This window comes from Garra rufa, chromosome 14 (genome assembly GCF_049309525.1).
Source record: "Garra rufa chromosome 14, GarRuf1.0, whole genome shotgun sequence".
Taxonomy (NCBI): Eukaryota; Metazoa; Chordata; class Actinopteri; order Cypriniformes; family Cyprinidae; genus Garra; species Garra rufa.
Genome location: NC_133374.1, coordinates 38,086,796 through 38,110,566, shown reverse-complemented (window position 1 = coordinate 38,110,566; position 23,771 = coordinate 38,086,796). Strand labels below are relative to the sequence as shown.

General features: G+C 37.5%; 1 protein-coding gene across 1 annotated transcript in view; it reads left to right on the top strand.

The window, feature by feature from the left end:
* Window positions 1–23,771, top strand: part of schip1 (schwannomin interacting protein 1) — a 229,231-nt gene that overhangs the window by 67,862 nt on the left and 137,598 nt on the right. Inside the window, exons 5-7 of the mRNA XM_073817460.1 lie at window positions 9,073–9,134; window positions 10,387–10,458; window positions 13,085–13,220. Of these exons, the coding sequence (XP_073673561.1) occupies window positions 9,073–9,134; window positions 10,387–10,458; window positions 13,085–13,220 (270 nt within the window). The remainder of the gene's footprint in view (window positions 1–9,072; window positions 9,135–10,386; window positions 10,459–13,084; window positions 13,221–23,771) is intronic.

The following is a 23,771-nucleotide window of genomic DNA, read 5'->3' as shown; positions in this document are numbered from 1 at the left end:
GGTTGCTGTATTCACAAGCGCCCTTTTATACTAGTAGGCGCCTTGTTAATGACGTCATGGGCTGGCGCCGGTCAATGTCAAGTTCATTGCCGTTGTTTTATAAGAGCTTCAGAATCGGTCACGCTGAAGGCAGTTCCCAAAGTGTCCTAACCAGGACGCAGCGTCTCGTTCCCTGTCCTCAGGGAACTAGGGTTACCTACGTAACCTGAGACGTTTTTCGACATACCCTAACTGTATTGACCCAGATTACACAGACTACGCATGCGGAGACGAGACAACACGAGCATTTGAGGTTAAAAAGTATATAAATTGTCAATTTGTTTTGAAAATAACACATCGTTTTGCTAGATAAGACCCTTCTTCCTCGGCTGGGATCGTTTAGAGTCGTTTGAAGCTGCATTTTGGAAGTTCAAACTCAGGGCACCATAGAAGTCCACTATATGGAGAGAAATCCTAAAGTGTTTGCCTCAAAAAACAATTTCTTTACGACTAAAGAAATAAAGAAAGGGGTGAGTACATTTTCTGTACATTTTCTGTTCTGGAAGTAAACTAATCCTTTAAGGCTTGCCTAATGAATATTAATCATTAGCAGTGTTGATGAATATTCATCAGCTGTAAATCTGTTGTGATCAGTAGAGCAGGTTTAGTGTAATGTGTGTCTCTGTCAGTAGGTAATGTGGGCTGGTTAGAGATGATGGAGCGTCTGTCATCGTGTGTTGACTGATGTTTGTTTAGCACTGCTCTTGGCTGTTGTTAGCAGCGTTTATTAAATGAGTGAACCCAGCTGCTCGTGTTTATGCGCTGCGAGCCGCAGGAAACACAAGAATGAACGCCGTCCTGATGGACCGCTGTGTCTCAGCTCTTTAACAAACACAATCTGATTTTTTCAGTTTGGTATGGAAGGTTTCTCCTAAATACTGTTCAGGAAAACATGATTTCATTAAATTCTAGATCACTGCGATGGTAAACATGACTTAACTGTACAGTATGTCCAACATGAACACTAAACAGACTACATTTAACACAAAAGTGAAAAATCAAGTACAATCACAACATCAGTGAAATGGAGACTCATGACTCTGATACAAGGGGACAAATTCATTATTCAAGTGACACAGTGTGTACACAAGCTTATATCAGATAGAGCTGTCAAGCAATTACATTTTTAAAATCTAATTCATTACATGATGTGCAGATTAATTAATCAAATTAATCACAATTAATCACTGTATGGGATAAGAAATTACCCTATAAGATAATTAGAACTCATTTTCGTGTTAAATGAGAAGAGCGTTAAATAGCTATTACAAAAAGAAGTTTAGCCTTTTAAGGCTAAAATTCAGGGCTAATAGACGACTAACCGTTAGTCAACGAGAAGAGGCTTGGTCAACCAAAATTTTATTAGTTGCTTAGTAGCAGGAAAAAAAAAAAATCCTCAGGACGTGGCAGTCATGCAGGCCGTAACGGACATGTAGTAATATAGTACATCAGGCAGGACATCCAAATGCTCACCTATCATTCACCAACCTCAAATAGGGCTTATCATTTGTAAAACATATTTTAGATCTGTGAAGACTCTACGTTTATGTGTGTGCACTTACAATAACAACGAAACGTTGCACTTTTGTAAAATAATGAATGCAATCAGGATGCGCTTTCTGCTGTCTCGGTCTCTGTGAACTTGTGCGCAAAACTTTGAAACTCTGTGTATACTTGCCTTACAGGCATGAAAAATATATATCGAGAGAGTGAAATGTCTACTTTTAAATGAACCAATTCAAATAGAAAACAAATTATGAAATGATTTACAACATGCATATAGGCGCATCACTACTGTGGAGATCAGTGTCACCAACTCTGAAAACAAAGAACGCACTAGTTTATTATGAACAATTCAAAAATTAATACAGTCTCCTTGCTGTTTTTCCCTGACACATTCATAATTATTATATCTGCCGGTGGACTGTGGCAAGCTTTATTTGCATACACTTGAGTTCTTATTAGGATATTTAGGCAATCAAAGGCTCATAATTTTGATTTAGATGGTTTAATTATAAATGTGCGACTAATAGTCGACTAATGCTTAAAATTAACAACTACACATCGACCTGAAAAATCTTAAGTCGAGGGCAGCCCTACTAAAATGTGGCCATAATTAATTAATTTTCAATGAATAATGAAATCTGAAATGTTTTTGAAAATGAAATGCTACTCTCAATATGACACTAAAAACTACAGTAGATGAAAGTCTTATAGATGAAAGTCTTATAAACCGATTCATTCAAACAACTGATTCATTCAGAAATGAAACAAGTGACTGTCTTTATAAATGAGTCATTGAATCATTGACTCACTCAATTCGTACAAAACCATGGATTCATTCAGTAATGAATCAGCGCTGTGTGTTGATCAGAGATTCTCAACAATTCTGCTGTGGCTTTGTTTGGAAATATATTTAAAAACAGCAAAACTGGGGGGTGGTGGGGATTCAATGAGAGACCGGGAAAAACGGAATATAAACAAAAACCACTTTATATAGAAAAACAAAACAAAATCCAGGAAATAGACAGAAATCCAATATAACAGAGAACACACGACGGACAAAGGGGAGTGAGCAGACACAGACTTACAGTTTTTTACAGACGCTAGGACACATTTCTCAATACTTAGGTCACTTTTGCAAAACTCTTCACACAGTGAGCACAACTGAAGTCTATGTGGGCTAAACTGAGGATCAATTATCATTGTTTTGGCACAAAATGCATTCAATGACTACATCTCTCAAATTTCAGACACAACAACTGCCAAAAAACTTTGTACGTACAGGACATTTTGCACGTGCTTACATACTGTTTTCAAAACTGTTAAACTTATGTTCAAAACAATAACATAATGCAAAGCTGAATAAGACAGCAAAATTCAACAGCAATATTTTATTGAAACATATTTCAAATCTAAAAATGCAGTAGATTAGCATTACTATTGTATCTGTATCAGTGGATGGTGTGCATACAAATCCTTGTATTTTGGAATTACTTAGTGCAAAAAATAAAGATAAATAAATGTCATAAAATATTGACGAATTCTGCATCATGTCTGATTCATTCCAGTAACATTGCAGTTATAAACAATATATATTGCAATTATAAACAGAGATGTGTCCTTGTTTTACACAAGAAAACACTGTGTAATGCTACATGTTGTTAGTGTTTTTTAGCTCATTGTTTTGTGGGTGACAAAGTGTGTTTGTCGGCTGTCAACCTTTGCTAGTGTTCTGGAAGAATGAGTTTATTTGAGACCTGAATAAAGTGTTTTGGTAGTTGTAGTGCATTTTGAATGTGAAATGAACTGCTTTGCCAAGCTGAAAGTCGGTTAGGAGAATTGTGTGAAGAGTTTTGCAAAAGTGACCTAAGTATTGAGAAATGTGTCCTAGCGTCTGTAAAAAACTGTAAATACACAGAAGACAGGGCGTGGTTACAAACGAGATAACAAGGGGGAAATACAAATATGGGCATGACTGAACCAAAAGATCATGACTAAACCATTAGGACTAGAAACAGAGGGGGAAAACCACTAGGAAAACATGACAGACAAGACTAGAATCCTGACAAAAACAGACAAGATTGTGTCTAAAATGTAACACAATATTAACTTGTTTACTGGACTGTTGTATTAAATCAATATCTAATTTTACTTTTGTGCAGATATTGAGGTAAAGCAACACTCTTGCTGGTGTGGTATTGCTAAACTATATTATATGATATAAAAGAGTAATTTATGTTTTGTGCTCATATGTTGAATTTTGGGCTCAAATAACTGTATTCTAATAGTCTTCATCAAGCAGTCAGTCTTTCTGCATTCTGTTCATCAGATACTGCATCAGTGATGAATGACATATCTATAAAAGGTCAAGCAATGCATTATTTGTTCAAGAATTTGTATTGCATTTGTATTATCTTCAGAACATCAAAACTAAATGTAAATCAAAAGGTAAAATCTAGTTTGTTCAGCTATTGTTCTTCATCTATTTGACCTCTCTCTCTGTTTCTGTATGTGTAGCTGGCTGGAGTCCAGTTTAATATCGTACAGCCAGAGGATTGCTTTCTCAAACACACACACACACACACACACACACACACACACACACACACACACACACACACACACACACACACACACACTGGTTTACATGTTTTATGGGGACATTCCATAGGCGTAATGGTTTTTATACTGTACAAACCGTATTTTCTATCGCCCTACCCCTACCCTACCCCTAAACCTAGCCCTCACAGGAGATTGTGCACACTTTTACTTCCTCAAAAAAACTCATTGTGCATGATTTATAAGCCTGTTTCCTCATGGGGACCTGAGAAATGTCCCCACAAGGTCAAAATTTACTGGTATTCCTATCCTTGTGGGGACATTTGGTCCCCACAACGTGATGAATACCAGGTACACACACACACACACACACACACACACACACACACACACACACACACACACATGTTGGGTTTACATGTTTTATGGGGACAATCCATAGGCGTAATGGTTTTCATACTGTACAAACCGTATTTTCTATGGCCCTACACCTACCCTACACCTAAACCTAGCCCTCACAGGAGATTGTGCAAACTTTTACTTACTCAAAAAAACTCATTGTGCATGATTTATAAGCCTGTTTCCTCATGGGGACCTGAGAAATGTCCCCACAAGGTCAAAATCTACTGGTATTCCTATCCTTGTGGGGACATTTGGTCCCCACAACGTGATGAATACCAGGTACACACACACACACACACACACACACACACACACACACACACACACACACACACACCTGTCTTCATCTCTCTCTCACCTTCAGAGTCTGTGCTGCTTTATAAAGGGTCACCATCACACACACACACACACACACACACACACATAAATCGCTCGTGTAGTTTCCTCTCTAATCAATGCCGTCTGCTTGGAGTTGCAAAACCCAAAATGAATATAGATTTGCTGTCCACTTGCACACTAAATTATGCAAAGCATTGTGTTTTATTTCCTGGGTCTTGTGGCTGTTTGTGTGAGTGAGGAACGCTGCGGCTCCGGTCTGACCGTACATCTGTAAACACACCGGCTCATTATCACGCTCCTCACACTCACTATGACATCCAGCTATGATCCAAACACATAATTCGGCTTCGATCTTTGAAATGTAATGTAACTCTGTTAACACACACACACACTTGAAGCATTCTGCATTCTAACACAGCTGATTTGAGTTTGACATTAGCATAACCCTTACAAAAAGAAGTTTATTCAAGTGTGCTATTAGTATACTTCTTTTAAACAAAAAATGTAAAAGTATACTTTGTCTACTTTTTATGTGCTTTTTAGAAATGTGATTTATATACTTCTCAGAAATATACTTGAAATGTCACTTAAGTATACTTGACTTATACTTAGAAAAGGTCTAAATATATTTGAGCTCTACTTGTGCTCTGAGAATCCGTGTTTTCATTGTTATACTCTAGGCGCGCTATTACACATCTTCTGAACAGAATTTCCAAAACACAAGTGAAGAAGAAACCGAAACAACAGATGCTTCCACATGTAATCTAACACAATCATCAGACATAAAACAGCATCAAAACCATAGATATGGAAAACTGTGTAACGTTATGGAATAAAATGTCCACCCATGAAGAGGTAATGATGACTGTCAAGCTTTGGGCTGTTGATCAACTCCATCTACGTTTGATTAACAAGAATTCAAAATGTTGTTTATTTATTTATTCATTTTTATTTATGAAACTTACCCACATTCATGTGTTTATAAAAAAAGAATGCATGACGCTAGAATAAAATGTTTTTGTTTACAAGCAGATCCCCTGTTCTTTCTTTTGATGTTTTGTATGTTCAGATATTCATATAACAAAATATATACAAATTAATACCAAAATAGGGACATAATAGTATGCTTAAAGTATGATGTAAAGTTCACTTAAAGAAAACTTTTATATTCTAGAAAGTGGGGCAATTTAATCCTAAGGAGTATTGAAATAGTACACTTAAAAGTATACTACTAATACACTGATTTGTGTATACTTAATACATGAAGTATACTTAAAGATATACATGAACCTTACTTAAGTATACTTGATAAAATAAACTTGAAGTATACTTGACATAATACTTTCATGAGCATAAAATACACAAATAGTTGGTGAAATGTTCTGCAACATCTATTTTATGGCATGTTTTGATTGAATTTTGCATCTGGTTGGAGTTGATTTGATAAACTTTGGGCTTATTATTTATTACTTTCATTTATTTAGCTGCATTTATTTGATCAGAAATACTGTAAAGCAGTAATATTTTAAAAACAGACATTCTGAAGCAGCTGTTTTGTATGTGAATATATGTTAAAATGTAATTGATTCCTGTGATCAAAGCTGAATTTTCAGTCTTCAATGCATTCATTTGAACTAGACATCCTTTGGAACATTATAAATGTTCAGATTTGAGCATAATGTGGTGTGTGGAGGAACTTCATACTGGAATGATGTGTTTAGATGCTGTCTAGTTAGGCAGCTCACTAGGGTTTGGAGCGGAGCTGCCGTACTGTCATTTCCTCAGTGCCACACAGAGATCCACACAGAGAGACTGATATGGAAGGACAAGAAACACGTCTGAAATCAGTTCCTGTTCACAGGTGTGTTGTGGGGGTTTGGAGGTTGAGTTTGGCACAGGATGGGCATTCATGCTGGCACAGAGACAGATGCTGCTTCACAGCTACACAAACTAATCAGCCCACCGACCAACTCTCTCCACAGCTCCTCTATCAAACACTTCTCTGGCAGAGAGCAGACATTGAACTGATTTTAGCTTGTTATTCTCATCTGAAGATCTTGGTGCTTCACTGTCTTCTCCAATGATTGATACAGGATGACACCTGAGAACACTAAACTATGTGCCAATGTATTGGAGCAAATTCTCTGAGCAGCTTTGTCAGTTTTGCGTGTGGTATTTCAGCACAAGATCTTGCATCTAATTTGCTAACCATCTGAAATCCCATTTAACAAGGCGCTACCAGAATAATACTCCGATACAGCGCTGGGCCATTAGCATTTAATAAAGTCACTGGCATTTTATTCAATACAACACATCTCATTTATATTAGGCTCATTACAGATTGTGCCTTACTCACAGAACTCTCACTACTGCAATTAATGGCGTGCTATTACTGTCAGGCCCTAAACACGATTTTATGTAAAATAGATATTTGTATACATTTTCTATTGATCATAGCAGCAGTAATTTGAGCATGAGAGTGTGAGATGAAGTCTGGAGCACATTCAACACATTACTGAGCCGATCAGACCTGAATAATGCTCTAGGCTCAGTAAAGTATGACAGATTGTGGTAATCCGCCGTCCTGCGAGCTGAAGAGTTGCATCATGCAAAGAGTGTTCATGTTTGTGTTCTTAAAGGGGTCATCAGATGCAAAACTCACTTTTACATGTTGTTTGAACATTAGTGTTGGCAGTTTGTGAACACAACCACCCTACAATGATAAAAATCCACCCAGTGGTATTGTTTTAATCTTTAAAAGTAATATCCCCTTTTTAAAATCAGCTAACTCTCAGCTTCTTGTGGGTGTGACGACACACAGACAGAGGCCCCTCCCACGATAGTTGATTGACATGAGCGCCTTACCTTAGCCCCGCCCTCACCGAGTTGAAACAGTCCGACTCCGATCGCCATTGTGTGACTCAAGTGCAGAGGAATACAAGAATGTCTCAGATTGAGCAATTGAGGTGTTCTGTTGTTGGATGTAATAATGAACATAGCAGTCATCATTTACTCCCGACATCTGAGCCGCTGAAGATGCAGAGGATTAACGTTACTTTCGTTTTTGAAAGGAAAGCGCGAATCCAGATCTAAATATGCATCTATGTTTGTGTGAATCATTCGTGATGCAGCTTCACCCACAGCAGAAGTGAGTTAAACGGGGATTTGTATGCATCTTTGCAAATGGCCTTTCTTAATAATGTACTATAGTTTCGCAGCTAAACGTGGCTAAATGCGGCTGAAGTAAACATTACGGCCCATCATCCCATGGCAGAGAGGGGCGGGGCGAGCAGAGCTCATTAGCATTTAAAGGAACATGCAACAGAATAGCTCGCTCTAACAAGGGCTGATTATGACAAGGTAAAAAAGAGTGTTTTTTACACTACCATTGAGAAATTTTAACCAAAGTATGTTATAGACTTCTCATTAAGACCCTAAAGAATCATATCAACTTGTGGAAAATGGGCATCTGATGACCCCTTTAACTGATGTGCATAATTCCTTCATTAAATCAGGTGGTAATGCAGTTTATCTGAGCTGTAGGCTGTCATGAGGAGTCTGTTTTGGTTTGGTTTTCCAGTCTGTTCCTCTACTTGGTTTTACTTGTTGTTAATTAGTTCCCTCGCTTTTTCTCATGTACCTTGATTACACTGCTCTGTCTATTCAAGCCCTCAGTTTTATGTGTTTGTCCACTAATGTGCTTCTGTGAGTTATTTCTCCTAGTACAGGGTTGTACGGTACTGTGTTTTGCCAAAAAATAGCAATATCTGGGGCAATATCTGCCTCCTAGAATTGATTTTCTGAAGAATTTTCATCAGTTTTTTAAATGTATCTGTTATGTTGTTGTTTTTATCAAATATTATGTCAAATTATATACTGTTACCAATCTAATTTTCTTCAACAAAAGCCATCTTTACAATGCAAAGGTGGAACAGAAGCTGCATCTAACATGCATTTATGTTTATTTGCACAAACTGCACTTAGAAAGAAAGAAATCATTGTGCAGTGTGAATATAATGCTGCAGCCAAAACATTTCATTCACTTACACATTTCACTTTGATTGTAAAGCCATAACAGATCTAGCCTAATTGTGTTGGGGCATTTTTGTTCATTTTGGTGACATTTTTTTGCCCCAAGTCCCTGTTAATTTGACCATGGCTGTGGAAAAGAGGGACACTTCCAATGATTTTATTGTTTATGCTTTTTTTTCTCTTGTCTGTATTTCTCAGGAGGATCTCCAGACATCCCAGAGGATAAAGTGCTTGAATGGCGGAGGATACGAGCTGCAAAAGTGAGTACTGTGTGTGAGCATGAAACTAGAAGAATATGGCAAGACAATGCCGTTTCTATGATAAATGAACATTACTTTTGATCTCAGTGTTGATTTGAGGGCTCCCTCTAGTGTACAGCTCAAGTGTTACAAATGCAACAGAAAATGATCTAAAAATTCTTAAATCAAGAAGGATTTTCTAGACAAGTAAAAATTAAAAAGCAAGTCAAAATGAAGTGTGTTTTTGCTTGGAACAAGCAAAATAATCTGCCAATGGGGTAAGAAAAATAAAATTTCTGTTTGAAATAAGATATTTTTTCTTACCCCACTGGCAGATTATTTTGCTTGCTCCAAGCAAAAACACACTTCATTTTGACTTGTTTTTTCTAAAAACAAGACAATCATTTTTACTTGTATAGAAAATCCTTCTTGATTTAAGAGTTTTTTGATATTTTGGCTGGAAACAAGACAAGAAAAATCTGAGTAAGAAAAACATTTTTTTTTTGCAGTGTGTTGACCATGATTTCACATATCACAAACCTATTCTCTAACAGATTATCCCAGTAGTTTAATTTCAGTGAGAGTCTAGTTTGGATCAGGCAGGATTCAGACCTGTGCTTTGTAGACAGAAGCTGTGAATTAATACTTCTGTGTTAAACACGTAATGGGAAAAGCTCAAATAAACTCGCATAAAGCAGCTTCTCTAAAGCTGTGCAACATGGCATGGCCCCCTTTGTTGCATGTTTCTAGGGGTGAAATCACAATCAACCACCCCTTTAAAATTAAAATGTATTAAATGAAATTAACATCCTTAAATACCATGAAATATTATGAAGTGTCTGTATAACGTGTTCTTTTATTAATTTGCACTGCAAAAATTATTTAATTGTTGAAATCTGTCTCTTTAAAATGTCTACAATTGATAAAACTGATCTGAGATCAGATCAAATCTGGGGTCAATCAGTGATTCGTGGATTAACAGAGATCATTTACTCAAAGAACTGTTAAAAATAAAGGGAAACAATGTCATTGCATGTGTTTGTGTGTTGTTTGCGTGTGTATCTTTGCGTGACAGTGGATCTGTATTCCTGTGAGAGTGGACCAATACGATTTGCCACCATTTGCTCATTTGACTGAGAAGTAAACAGTATTCATTTTATGACTGAGTTTAAAAAAAGTTAAATGTTAATGTGAAAACACTAAACAGAATTGAAAAAATGGACAACAATTAATGGAAGAATGTGGTTGTTTTGTACGAATATGTTTGTTTCAGCCATCAAATGGCGACAGACGTGGAGAATAACATCACAGTGAGCACACATCCGCTGGAGACCACAGTACTGATGTGAGTATGCCATCAATATCAGCACTTATACTGGACATATCACAGTGTCACTTTATCATGATATTCCTTTGTTAACAATATCATTTGTAATCAATTAGCTACTGTATTATCAATCATTTCTGTATTTCATTTTTATATGAGATTATAGGTATTTATTATCAGTACCTCCTCATAGAAATAACTCACAATAACACTTCATGTGTACAACATGTACTTATTATAGTAATAAGAGTAAATTATGCATAATAGCATGAATTAAACCCTAAACCAAACCCTAATCCTGACCCTATGTAAGCAGACCTACAGGTTTCATAGTTACACTATAGTGTGTGCATAATTATTAGGCACATTGACATTCTGGCCATATTTTGTTTCCAAGCACATTTTACCAATTTCAAATCACATCAATCATAATAACTAATATTAGTTTTGTATTTAATCATTTATAAGTGATATATAATTGTCCATGGAAGCTGGAAGTGAAAAACTCCTTATATTCAGGTGTGCATAATTATAAGGCAGGTTTTCTTTTACATATGAAATGAGCCAAAAAAGTGAATTAACTCAGACTGAAAAAAAAAAAAAAGTTTAATGCCCATGGGAAGGATGCAAAACTAATGCAATACTAGAATTTGCAAAGTGACTATTGTGCAGCGAACTGCTTATTGGGTCAACACAGTCGAGAAAAAAAACAAAAAACAAAAAACAGGTGTTAGCTGCAAAATAATTAAGAAATATAGCTGCAAGCTGCAATTACGGGGCCAAGCACTAGGCAAGCAAGGCAGAAAGCATCAGAGCAACTGAACCATTGAGTATTTTAAGCCATTTTAAGATGATTTTAGTCAAAATGGCAGAAAAATAATATAGAACTTCTAGTGATATGATTTATTGGCTTATCACTTTGACAAACATGTGGCGCTGTTATCGATTTGATGTGGTGTGAAGTGACAAAGGCACATACAACGTTTGGATTGAATATGTCAAGGCTTTGCAGAGATACAGCCTCAGAGTCACTTTTGCATCATGGTCCAAATTTGTTGAATTGCTATACAAAAACGGTTTCGTCTATTGACATGAAATCCATAACTGTATGTCAGCACAGTCTAAAGATGGTCAAATTTAATAAAATTGGACCAACAGTCTAGGAGTTCGAAAAAGATTTACACATAAATCAAAATGACAGACAGGAAGTTCGACTGGCTGTGGCAAAACTGAGTATCAATGAGGTGATGGCACATACTGAGTTTCATAATGATACACCAATGCATTCGTAAGGTATAGCATTTTATATCATAGTGTTGTATTGAAGTTAATGGTGATTTCATATTTTATTTTATTATAACACCACCAAGAGGAACAATCCCACCATTTTTTTATGCATCCTCAGAGTGAGACCATACATCTGTTTGTCAAATTTAGTGAAAATATCTCATTTTGTTTTGGAGTTATAGACATTTATATCTATGAGAACATAAAAAAAAAGTTTCCATTTTTTTGCAATTTACAATCAAAATTTTGGGCTAAAGCCAACTTGCTATGTTTCAGAATTTCCTACGGTGGTTTCGATTCAATCAGACTAACAGTTTCAAAGATAGCGTTTTTAAGCACTAAATCACAACATTGCACAAACCATAATGCAAAACCTGGCGTGTTGGGTATTGTTGGACTCGTCGTGGATTTAGGAGTTTAATGAGTTGACTCCCGTGAAAAATCAACCACACCAAAGTCATAAGCATATAAATTATTATTTTCCCCACTAGGTGGTGCTGGTCCAAACTTCTCAAACTCCATCGGGGCATTTTGCCCATCACCCATACCGAATTTCGCAACAATACGTTAATGCGTTTGTAAAATATAGCATTTCATGACAAAATTAAAAAAGGCTGATATGGGAAAATGGTATGGTTCAACTCGGCATGATGCAACGCATGTAAAGAGATCAGTTTTGTGATTTTTTTTTTTGTTTGCCAAAGCATTCACAAGTTATAAGCAAAAATAGCCATTTTTCATATCTTCTCAACACTAGGTGGCACAGCACCAAAACACTGCAGGTCGCCTCAGGTCATGTTTGTTATAACACACACCAAGTTTGGTCTCAATACGGCAAACTGTTGCGGAGATATAGCCTCAAATCAATTTTTTTTTTCAGAGGCAAAGTGAATTTTCCTTCTGTACCTTACAGTTCAAAAGTTAGTCGCATAAACATGAGTTGTTGAGACTCTCCTCTATCTGTGTGCCAAATTACGGAAACAGAAGAAGAAAAAGAATAAGAACGCTAACCCTTTACTTGGGTAAAAAAAAAAAAAAAAAAATCCTAAAAATGACTCTCAGTTAATAAGAATAACATGCATGCAACATGCAACATTATAGGATTTATAGACAGAGATAAGTTGAGAGTGACTCTTGAAAGACCAGCATCACATCCTCTTGTACCACTCTTTTAAGAATTTATCTTCCAGAATCTGGCAGTATTTTTTATTTTTTTTTAATCTGTAAAAGAAAAATTAAAATGAATAGTAGTTATTAAGATTGATGTTGTTTGGAATTAGTAAAATGTCTTTGGAAAAAAAATTTACCAGAATATCAGCGTGCCTAATAACTCACTATTGCTCATGTTAACCATCAGCATCCAGCATGACTGGCGAGACTTCCTGCAGACACAGGATATCCTGGAGAAGAGAAGCCCCTCCCCTCCCTCTCTGTCCTCAGACAAGATGAGCACATCCATCAGCATGACCACCCTATCAGACGGCAGCACACCGGTAAGCCACGCCCTCTTTTGTCTTCTACAGGCTGATGGTGTAGATGCAGTTTGAGGTGTTTGTGTGGTCAGGTTTAGGTCAGTTAAGTCTGAAGTTAATGACGAGTGATCTCTACATGCTTAGATGGGCATCAGATGCCTTTAATGCTTGTTTTTGGACATGTTCCCTGGTAGTAATCACAGTATTATTTGATGTAACTTGAAGCAGTTGTTCTTTAGTGCTGAAAAGGTTATTATTTTGTTGTTTGATGAAACCATATGGAATCTGAGTATCTCACAGTTAGTTGAGTCTCTTCTATGTGACCAGCAGAGGGATCTGTTGCTCGTGTAGTGTACATTACAGCATCACACACACTTACTCACTGCAGCTTTTATTCAGTGTTCAATGGCTGTTTTCCAACTTATGTGTTTGTAAAGCAGCTTTAGACGAACAGTCCATGCTGTAATCAGGAGTGTGGTATAAACGCAGGTTATGGCTGGAAATGGAATATGAACTTTTGGTGTGGCACACTTTAGAATCTCACCAGAAGTAGTTGGTCATCCTGGTACAGTTTATCTAACGTTTTATGAATATGAATTTGGACTAGTGTTCACATCAAGGCTCTACAGTGCAACCATTTCACTCGCATTTGCGACTGCAAACTACTGCGACTATGAAAAAATATTTAGGAGCAGCAGTGCGACTGACCTGATCAACATATTTGTGTTTGCACTGAAGGCTCTACGTGTTTTTGCAATGTTGAGCAATGTATCACAGACATATCTGACCAACCCTTTCATAAACAAAGTGTAGAGAGAGTGTAAATAGGAGATTGATTGTGCAGTGGAGTGAGCTCCATTAATCATAATAGAGCTTTATGAGATCGCGAACTAAGATGATTGACAGCTTTTGATGATTTTTGTAAATGAGATATTTATTTAATACAAGAGTTAAATAAACAAGAAGTTATTATTAAGTGACTTACATTGTCTGACTTTAACACTATTGCCTTATTTTGCTCTATTTTGTCATCAAAAATAGTCTGACACAAGTCACAACTGAGCCGCTGCGCAATGTGAGTTTTTAAACAAATCTAGTGAAATGATTCAATTTCCCATTCATAAAGACACTCACTTGCGTTATTCCTGAATGAATCAGCCGTTGGAATGAATGAAATGATTCAGTAAATAAACCAGTGTCTTATCGCCACCTGCTGGCAGATCTTTTCAGTTATTTAAATCATTTAATATTTCTGTATTCAAAATGTTATATTTTTAACATTAATCTCAACATGAATTTATGAATTTGATTGCACTCATGCCGCCTCTGAGCCTCATTAAACATGAAAAGGTAAAAACAAAATCCCTCTGTAAGTCACTTTAAGGAGTCAAATATCTCCTCTTATTACACGGCTCTTTGGAATGCTTGATTCTGATTGGTCAGTTGAGACATTTGCAGGTTCGTTCTTTTCAAATAATCACCGCTCCAAAGTAATAACGCATAGCCGGTACTACTTGTATGTTTAAAATCCCTCCGTGCCAACAAAGATTACCGTTTGGCGCCATCTTGTGACAAACACTGGACAACCACAATTAACAATGGAAAATTTCGACATTAATCTATTTAAATTGTCTTACTAACGTACATAGTTTGAATGTTAGTCACGTGGAACTATATCGTTTCGCGGAAGGATAAAAATGTTAATTTGAAACAAATATGCCAATAAAAGGTTTCAAATTCATATTCATGTCCAGTTTTTTTCCTTATGTGGCAAGTAGCCGTGTAATAAGCGGGATAATGTACAGGCAGCCTGTAGTTATCGCGAAATAAGCCCCTTCAGTGTGATACAAGACCCTCCGCTTCGTGCCAGGTCCTGATCACACTGTCGGGGCTTATTTCTGCGATAACTACCGGCTGCCTGTACATTATCCCTTACGTAAGGGAAGGCTAATTTTTTATCAGATTTTCGATTATTGTTTAGAATGTGCTCCACAAGTGCTCCTAACAAGAAAAGCAAGTGTAGAGCCCTGCACATTTTTTTTACCTACTAAATATAATGGAAGTGTACAATTTTGGATGCAGCCTTGGTTGAAGGAAGTAAATGCAGCTTTACAAGGAAGCTGTTAATGATGGATGAGTAGTTGAAATCTAAAACCATGTGAGGAGATCAGCCAATCAGCACAGAGATCATATATATATGCATTTCTTAAAGAAACAGCAGAAACTACCATTTTAATGGTAAAGGTTAGAGAGAAGGTGGAAAATGCTCATCAAAAACTATCCCTGTGATTGAACTTAAATGTTTCCTGTGTGTGTCGATCCTGTCATACTGATGATGTGAAGTTATAATGATTCCACTAGAGGTCAGTATGGAGCTGTAATCATCCTATATGCTATCATCATCATCATCTTCATCATAATCTTCATCATAATCACTTATCTCCAGTCCATGAACTACTGCATGTATTTCTAAATACGGTTGATTTGTTTTATAGTTTTTGAATGTGTGTTTTTTTTTTAATGTTGTTTAATCTTTGGTTGAGGGTGAAACCATCTTAAACATGTAGGCTAAACATCTTCCTGTCAGTAGAGCACAGTGAATCCACCACATGGTTAAAGATGTAAACATTGGAAATAAATTACAGTGTCTCACTCAGTCTATTTCTCGATTAGTATAATTGCATTTTGTTGTTCTAATGTAATGATAAGAGCAAATAAAGGCACCTCTGTCTCTCTGTCTCAGTCTTTTAATTTCATGACACTCACATTAAATATTTAGAGGCTGTGGACTGCGTCAGAGTGAGGCCTGGTGTCTGCAGCAGTAGTGTGTGTCCGTGGCTTGTCGTGATGCGTATCGATCTGATCTTGCTCTCGTTGGTCACTGGTGTGTGGTTGGGGACGTGGCTGATATTAAAGGTTGATTGATACAATTATGATCGGGGCTCTATTCATTAAAGCCGTGAGCGTGATTGTCTGTTCGGAGCCGCTGGGAATAAAGCAACGATTACTGATTCATCACGCGTCCTGCGGCACAGCAGAGGAAGACGAGGAGAGACGGATGTCCTCGGGACGGAAAGATACGCCGTGCATGACTGATCAGAGATGGTGATCATTAATTATCGGAAAGCGCTTAAGATGCAACACGCACTTTTGACGTAATGACATCATTTCAACTCAAATAACTCAGTGTGGGGTGAAAACAAAGCATCTCGGTAGATGGGTGTGGTCCGGCAGAAGCACGCAGAAACACTCAAGAAATGGCTTTTATGGGATGAATTGATGGATTTTATAGGGATAACTGATGTTGAGATGAAAATTCAGTTATTTATTTACCCTTGTGTTGTTCCAGACCTGTTTGAGCGCAATCAGACACGGTCAGGATGATCTGTTTTTGTATAGAGTCAGCACAGCTAAACATTCAGTTGAACATCTCATGTTCGATAGAAGGAAATCCATCATACAGTATGTGAAAAAGAGGCTGAGATGAAAAATATGCATGCTAATTTATTACGACAACTGTAATATTGCTTTGTTTTGCTGTGCTGTACAACCTTATGAATCACAGTTTGCAGTTTTCAAATGGATCAGATTTGGTGGGAGGAGCTTCAGGATGTTGAGTTTAATTCACAATAGACATATACTGTTCAGGAAAATGAATATCATGTGGCACACACAATCCATATCACTTCAAATAATTGTGATAACAGTAGGTTTAGACACACTTATAAACGTAATCCTCATTCAGGTCATGTGTGCACATATTAATCACAAATTATTTAACTCTAGATGTTAGGGTAGATGTCACAGCTGAAGGTTTTACACTAGTTTTAGCAACTACTTGAGACCATCTCCACATGTCCTCTTAAGAAAAAGGACTTAAACTAACAACAGAGAGTGCTCACAATTGGCTAAAAAGCTTAGCCGCAATTGCAATTGATGCAAATGTAACAGGTAGGGGGCGCTATTAAACAACCACTCCAATTTTATTGAGATGGGAATCCCAAATTGTATAGGAGTGTCCCTCACAGCTATCCAAATTAATGAATATAATTGAGATGTGATTATCATAAGGCTGGTTGTAATCATTCACAACTGCACTGGGATACAAATGCCCACTTCCAAATAAAAGTATTTTAAAGGCAGCAGCTATTTACACAGTGTAAATAGCAATAGATTCTTATTGCAAATAGTGGCAATTATCTGCAGTATTGTAGTAGATTATAAAACAGTATGCAATAATAGCGTACTGAGTGTAAATTAAAAATTTACCCTACCCAATATTTATTTTTAACTTCCTTCATTATTATTGAAAATAAATGCCTTTCCAAAGTAATGTGAATTTTGAAAAGGGAGAAAAAAATTCAGCAAAAAGTTGTATTCGAACTCGGGTCGATGGCATCAAAAAGACTATGGCACGCACTTATCTATACACCACTAGAGCTGAATTGCCGTTGATGGAAAAAAAGTTGTTATAAAAGTCAAATATGTACTGACGTAAAGGTTCACGCTGCACTTAGATCTTGGATCCATTTCCCATATTACAGTTTTTTTCAGTCGCTAACAAGCGTTTGTCCAAACAGTTGTCACATTTTCAAAACTCTAAACACAATAAGCACAGCATCGGTCTTTTATGGCCATACCATTCACAAATTTCATGTCGTTTTCACCCAATATGCAGTCAGTGAACACATTTCCACAATGCTTACATTTTCTTAACAGACAAGCTATACCTCCCAACAAAATTATGGATTGTTTTTGTAGTATTTACGAATGTTAGCACACAACATCCCACAATAGCAAATACAATATTCCAAACCTTAGATACAGTATAAAAACCTCTGCTTCTGCAATGAAATCAGTTCAAAAACAATATCAATATCAAAAATATATCTCAGCTGATAATAAACAAACAATTAAATAATTGACACACAGCTGATTTATGTTTATGTCTGGCTTAGACTCAGAGGCAGTGGTTATTTTTTTTTTATTGCATTTACACTTATACAGTAAAATGAGGACTTTGAGGAGTGATGTTTTGGAAACAGGGTTGGGGTCAATTCAGGAATGAACTCAACAATTCCAATTCAAAGAAGGAAATGTAATTGGAATGGAATTGGAATTGGAATTCAACAACAATTACAAGGAAACAGAGTTGGAATTGAATAGGAATTATAGGAAGTGGAATTAAATTCAGAGAAATTCCAATGAATTCCATTTATTGCTGTTTCTGAGCATCTATGTGTGATTGCACTTAGAGACATACATTTGAACTTTATTTATAATGCTTTACAAATACCAAGTAATGTATGAAATAGAGTTGATCAAATGCAAGTAAATAAAATGAATGACAGTGGTGATAAGTTTCTCTATGCACTATACATTCAATATATGATTACCACATAATATATGTCTCAACTCACAAAAAATGAGTCATGTTCATTCATGTATTTCATTCACTTTTTATTGCATCAAATTATAGTAATTTCTTGAAATTTGGCATGTGAAATGATCATACTTAAAGGGATAGTTCACCCAAAAATGAAAATTTGATGTTTATCTGCTTACCCCCAATGCATCCAAGATGTAGGTGACTTAGTTTCCTCAGAAGAATACAAATGAAGATTTTTTACGAAAACCGGTGCTGTCTGCCAGCCTTATCATGGGTGTGGATGGGCACCAGACCTTTAAAAGTAAACAAAAACATGCACAGACAAATCCAAATTACACCCTGCGACTCGTGACGATACATTGATGTCTTAAGACACGAAACGATCGGTTTTTGAGAGAAACTGAACAGTATTTATATCATTTTTTACCTTTGTTACAACGCCACGTCCATCTCTCCTGAGTAAGCGTTCGACATCAGTCACGTCACATGAGCACGCGCTCTGTGGTAGAATACGCAAACGCCGGAAGCGATCTGTCGCATGTATACGACACTCATTGTTTACACAGAGCACAGAGATTGTGGGTATAGCGGCTATTCAAAATGGTAAATACTTGCGCTTATCCTGATTGTTTAAACCGATTTAAAGCTAAAAGATTACATTAGTTTGCGCAAACTCATCCGGGACTTTTCACTGATTTCCCCTTACGGCGTTTGCGTATTCTACGCTAGAGCGCGTGCTCATGTGACGTGACTGATGCCAAACTCGTGCACATTACAGATGGACGTGGCTGTGTATCAAAGGTAAAAAATGATATAAATACTGTTCAGTTTCTCTCAAAAACCGATCGTTTCGTGTCTTAAGACATCAATGTATCGTCACGAGTCGCAGGGTGTAATTTGGATTTGTCTGTGCATGTTTTTGTTTACTTTTAAAGGTCTGGTGCCCATCCACACCCATGATAAGGCTGGCAGACAGCACCGGTTTTCATTAAAAATCTTCGTTTGTATTCTTCTGAGGAAACAAAGTCACCTACATCTTGGATGCATTGTGAACATTACTGTACATGTGGAAAGACAGTTCCCAACCAAGAAATTTAGTGTCAAAACAGTGGATTGCATGTTTTGCATGCAAATACCTGTAAAACTGAAACATAAAAAGTCTATGCAGTTTTTGTAATGTCAACAATAGCCAGTATTTTGAAACCTGGTGTACTTTGACTGACTGCATGTACCTTGTGAAGTGAAAACAAGTGTTATTCTTTGACAGAATAATTTCATTTTGAGTGAGATTTCCAGTGTTTTGGTAAAGTTAGTGTGATCAGAGAAAGATGTGTTCTGTTTTGAAATGAAGAGTTAGTATATATTTAACAAAATGTATTTTTGAGAAGAAAATTATCCATTTGGCCAATTGTATTTTGTAGGTGCCATTCTGTGTTAAGAGTTTAGAAAAAGTATCTGAAGTATGGGTAAGCGCTTGTTAGCGATTGAAAAAAACTGTAATCATTATTTTATTTAATCAACATTATTTAAAGGAACCGTATGTAGGATTGTGGCCAAAACTGGTACTGCAATCACTTTCAAAATACTGTAGAACGGTGTATCCCCTCCCCATCCCCCCCTGACTCGAGGGTGGAGCCTCAGACCAAAACACAAAATGACAACAATAACATCAGTTGAGGGCTGCAACTTTCACTTTTAAATGACAATATCCTGGCCGGACCACTGTTGTCAGTGATATAAGTATTTGAAATGAACATGATTTCTTATTGTCTAGTGACATGTCAGGGCCATTTTATGATTAACTGACATAAATTTCTTACATACGGTTCCTTTAACCCTAGATGTTAAGGTAAATGCCACAGCTGAAGGTTTTACACTAGTTATAGCAAATACTTGAGACCATCTCCACATGTCCTCTCAAAAAAAAAAAAAAAAACACCACCTTGCTACAGACTTAAACTAACAGAGAATGTTCACAATTGGCTAAAAAGCTTTATTGGGACAATAAAGCCATCCTAACCCTACCCGATATTTTTTTGTTAACTTCCTTCATTATTATTGAAAATAAATGCCATTCCGATGTAATATGAATTTTGAAAAGTGACAACAGTTTGGCAAAAGTTGGATTCAAGCTCGGGTCGATGGCGTCAAAAAGACTATGGCACGCACTTATCTATACACCACTAGAGCTGAATTGCTGTTAATGAAAAAAAGTTGTTATAAAAGTCAAATACGCACTAACACAAAGGTTCACGCTGCACTTAGATCTTAGATCCATTTCCTAGCCACACCTAAAGGTTAGGAGCAAGATATGTTTCCCAAGAAGGTAAATCAGCATTAAACCAAAGAAGAAAGACATTTGTTTCCATGGTGACTCTTGGATTCAGCATTATTTTAAGAACGTCTTTGTGTTCTCCGTGAACTCTGAGTTTTAATCAACTGAGTTTTAATCAGCTGAGATTTAATCAAGAGTTGGGGGTTTATGTGACGCCTATGAGCATATCCAGCTGCAGTTAGGGATATAGATGGCATTGACATAACTATAGAGAGTCATTTTGTCCATATCTGTTTAGTCAACATACAGAGATGGTAAGAAATTACTTTAGCAGATTTAATCAGAACTCCTTAACCTGAAAGAATGTTTCACTGCTGTCGACTCATTATCATTAAAAAATGAAGAAGAAATAAAAATAAAACAAACATAAGAAAAACTGTGCGCCTATAAACCTACAACATTAGTTAAGAGAACACTTTCAGAACTTCTTCCAGCAGCACAACAAACAAGTCAAACACTGCCATTGTTCTACAAACACAAAATAGCATGTATGAAGAAGAATGATGCCTTCTAGCAGGCCCATATAACAGCACCTCTGCTTTAAAGGTCACATATTGTACACATTTCTGGAGTTTATTTTAGTTGTTGATGTCCTTAAGAATATATACTGGCGGTATAAGTGGCAAAATCCATCTCGATATATTTTTACAGCTCCTTTTTTAAGAGCTCTGTCAAGAACAGGTCCATTTTGGCCCGTCTAATTAATATTCATGAGCCTCTCTTCTGATTGGCCTGTTGTTTTCTGAGTGACGCACAGCCAGGCCAACCAACAAGTAACTACGGTCATTTATGCTGTAGCCTATCCCAGAGCCTTTTTTTTTTCAAACACTGAATGCAGTAAGCTATGTAACTGTTGCTTTAGTAAAGCCCCTTCACACTGCGCGTTGATTCCGGAAAATTACAGGAACGATCTCTGTGCACAAAAGCCAGAACCAAATGCCATAAAGGCAGTGTTGTAGTGATGATGCACGCTATCATGCGACTCTTCACGACGGAAAAAATATGTGCAAAGTGGAATGAAGCAGCGATCAGGGAGCTCCTCACTATCAGCGCTGAAGCACAGTTTGTTCAGGTTAGTTTAAGTTTAGTCAAATGTACGCGTCGCATTACATCTCACATCCAAACGTCACGTCTTTATGGGTTGTGTGTAAAGCACGCACAGATTCCGGACAATGAATCAATCAAATGAACCAAATCAAACAATTACAGAACAAATCATGGGACACTTTATCCATGTATTTTTCCGGAATGGCTGTGTGAAAGAGGCTGAAGTTGACGTGCCACTGGTCTCTTATATTAACGTTGTTCGGAAGCCTGTGTAATGATGTAGTTTCCTGACATCCATCGACTGAACAGCGTTTTCTCGTTTTCGTGTTGCTGCTCAGCAATGCATGGATGCGATGTTGTCGGGGGTTTGACAAAAGGAGGGTGGGACGGTGGTTGGTGCTCTGGGTGGTGACTGAAGGCGGTGACTGAGTAGATCGGACGTCACATTTTTACGGAAGTCATAGCGGCTCGTGAAAAAGCACAGCTTTATGCAGGCTGTGTGTTTACACAGTTTACTGTGGATTGACTGTTTTGAAATTTATATGGTAGTTACATAACAAGTTATCATGACAAAAGCCAGCAAATTTCAGTTTTGACAATATGGGAGCTTTAAATATCCACTTTTCTGGTAAACAGTCTTCAATATGAATTCACTGCCGAGGCCTGAAAGAGTGTGGGTAATGCCGAGTTCAGACTGCATGATTTTAGCCCTGATTTAGACTCGCCGACAGATTTTGAGAAATCGCCGACAAATGCCTGAAATCACAGGCAAATCGGTGCTCGTTCACGCGAGTGACAATCACACAGTGTGAACTATCAAAGACGCGATCTGAGAGAATCGCCGGCGTGTCGCCGTCACCCGTGAGATATTTGGCAAGCTAAATATCTGGACCTGTCTGCGAATCAAAATCATGCCGTGTGAAAGGTGATCTGACTGAAAATAACATCGGCGATTACCTACAGCCAATGAGACAGCAACATGCAGGCCAGCGGGAAGTTGGGGGAGGAGTTACGAAGGTATAGACCACAATATCAACAAGAATAGCTTCGGCTTCTTTTCTTTTCTTTCCGCTGCAAATGAGTGCACATGCAATTTATATGACAAGCTTCTTGCGGGACTAGTTTAGTAGTTTTATACTGCAAGTATACTTGTAAGTTTTCTTTAAGTGAACTTTACATCATACTTTAAGTATACTACTATGTCCCTATTTAGGTATTAATTTGTATATATTTTGTTATATGAATATCTGAACATACAAAACATCAAAAGAAAGAACGTCTCGGTTACGTATTGTAACCCTCGTTCCCTGAAGGAGGGAACGGAGACGTCTCGTCGAGACCGACGAATTGGGATATCGCCTGGATAGACCAATCTACTTCGTGTGTATACAAACGAGCCAATGAATATTGGCATGCATGATTGCAGCCAGCTGCGGCTGATCACAGCGTGAGCATATAATACGCAGCAGGTGCATGCATCATCAAGGTTTCGCTGAGGAGCTGGGACAGGCCCGGCCGTACAGCGGTGGTACAGGAGCCTCGGCGACGGGACGAGACGTCTCCGTTCCCTCCTTCAGGGAACGAGGGTTACAATACGTAACCGAGACGTTCCCTATCAGTCGGTCCGTTCGACGTCTCGTCGAGACCGACGAATTGGGATCCCTAACAAAGCGCCGTGGCTGCTGTCCCTTCCAGTGTCCTGAGCGGGCCCCCTGGGACCCGTTACTGGCTTTGGCCAGGGGCTCGCATCAAGGAGAGTCAGTCACTGCTTTATAACTCAGCACCATCTATTTCAGTGAAA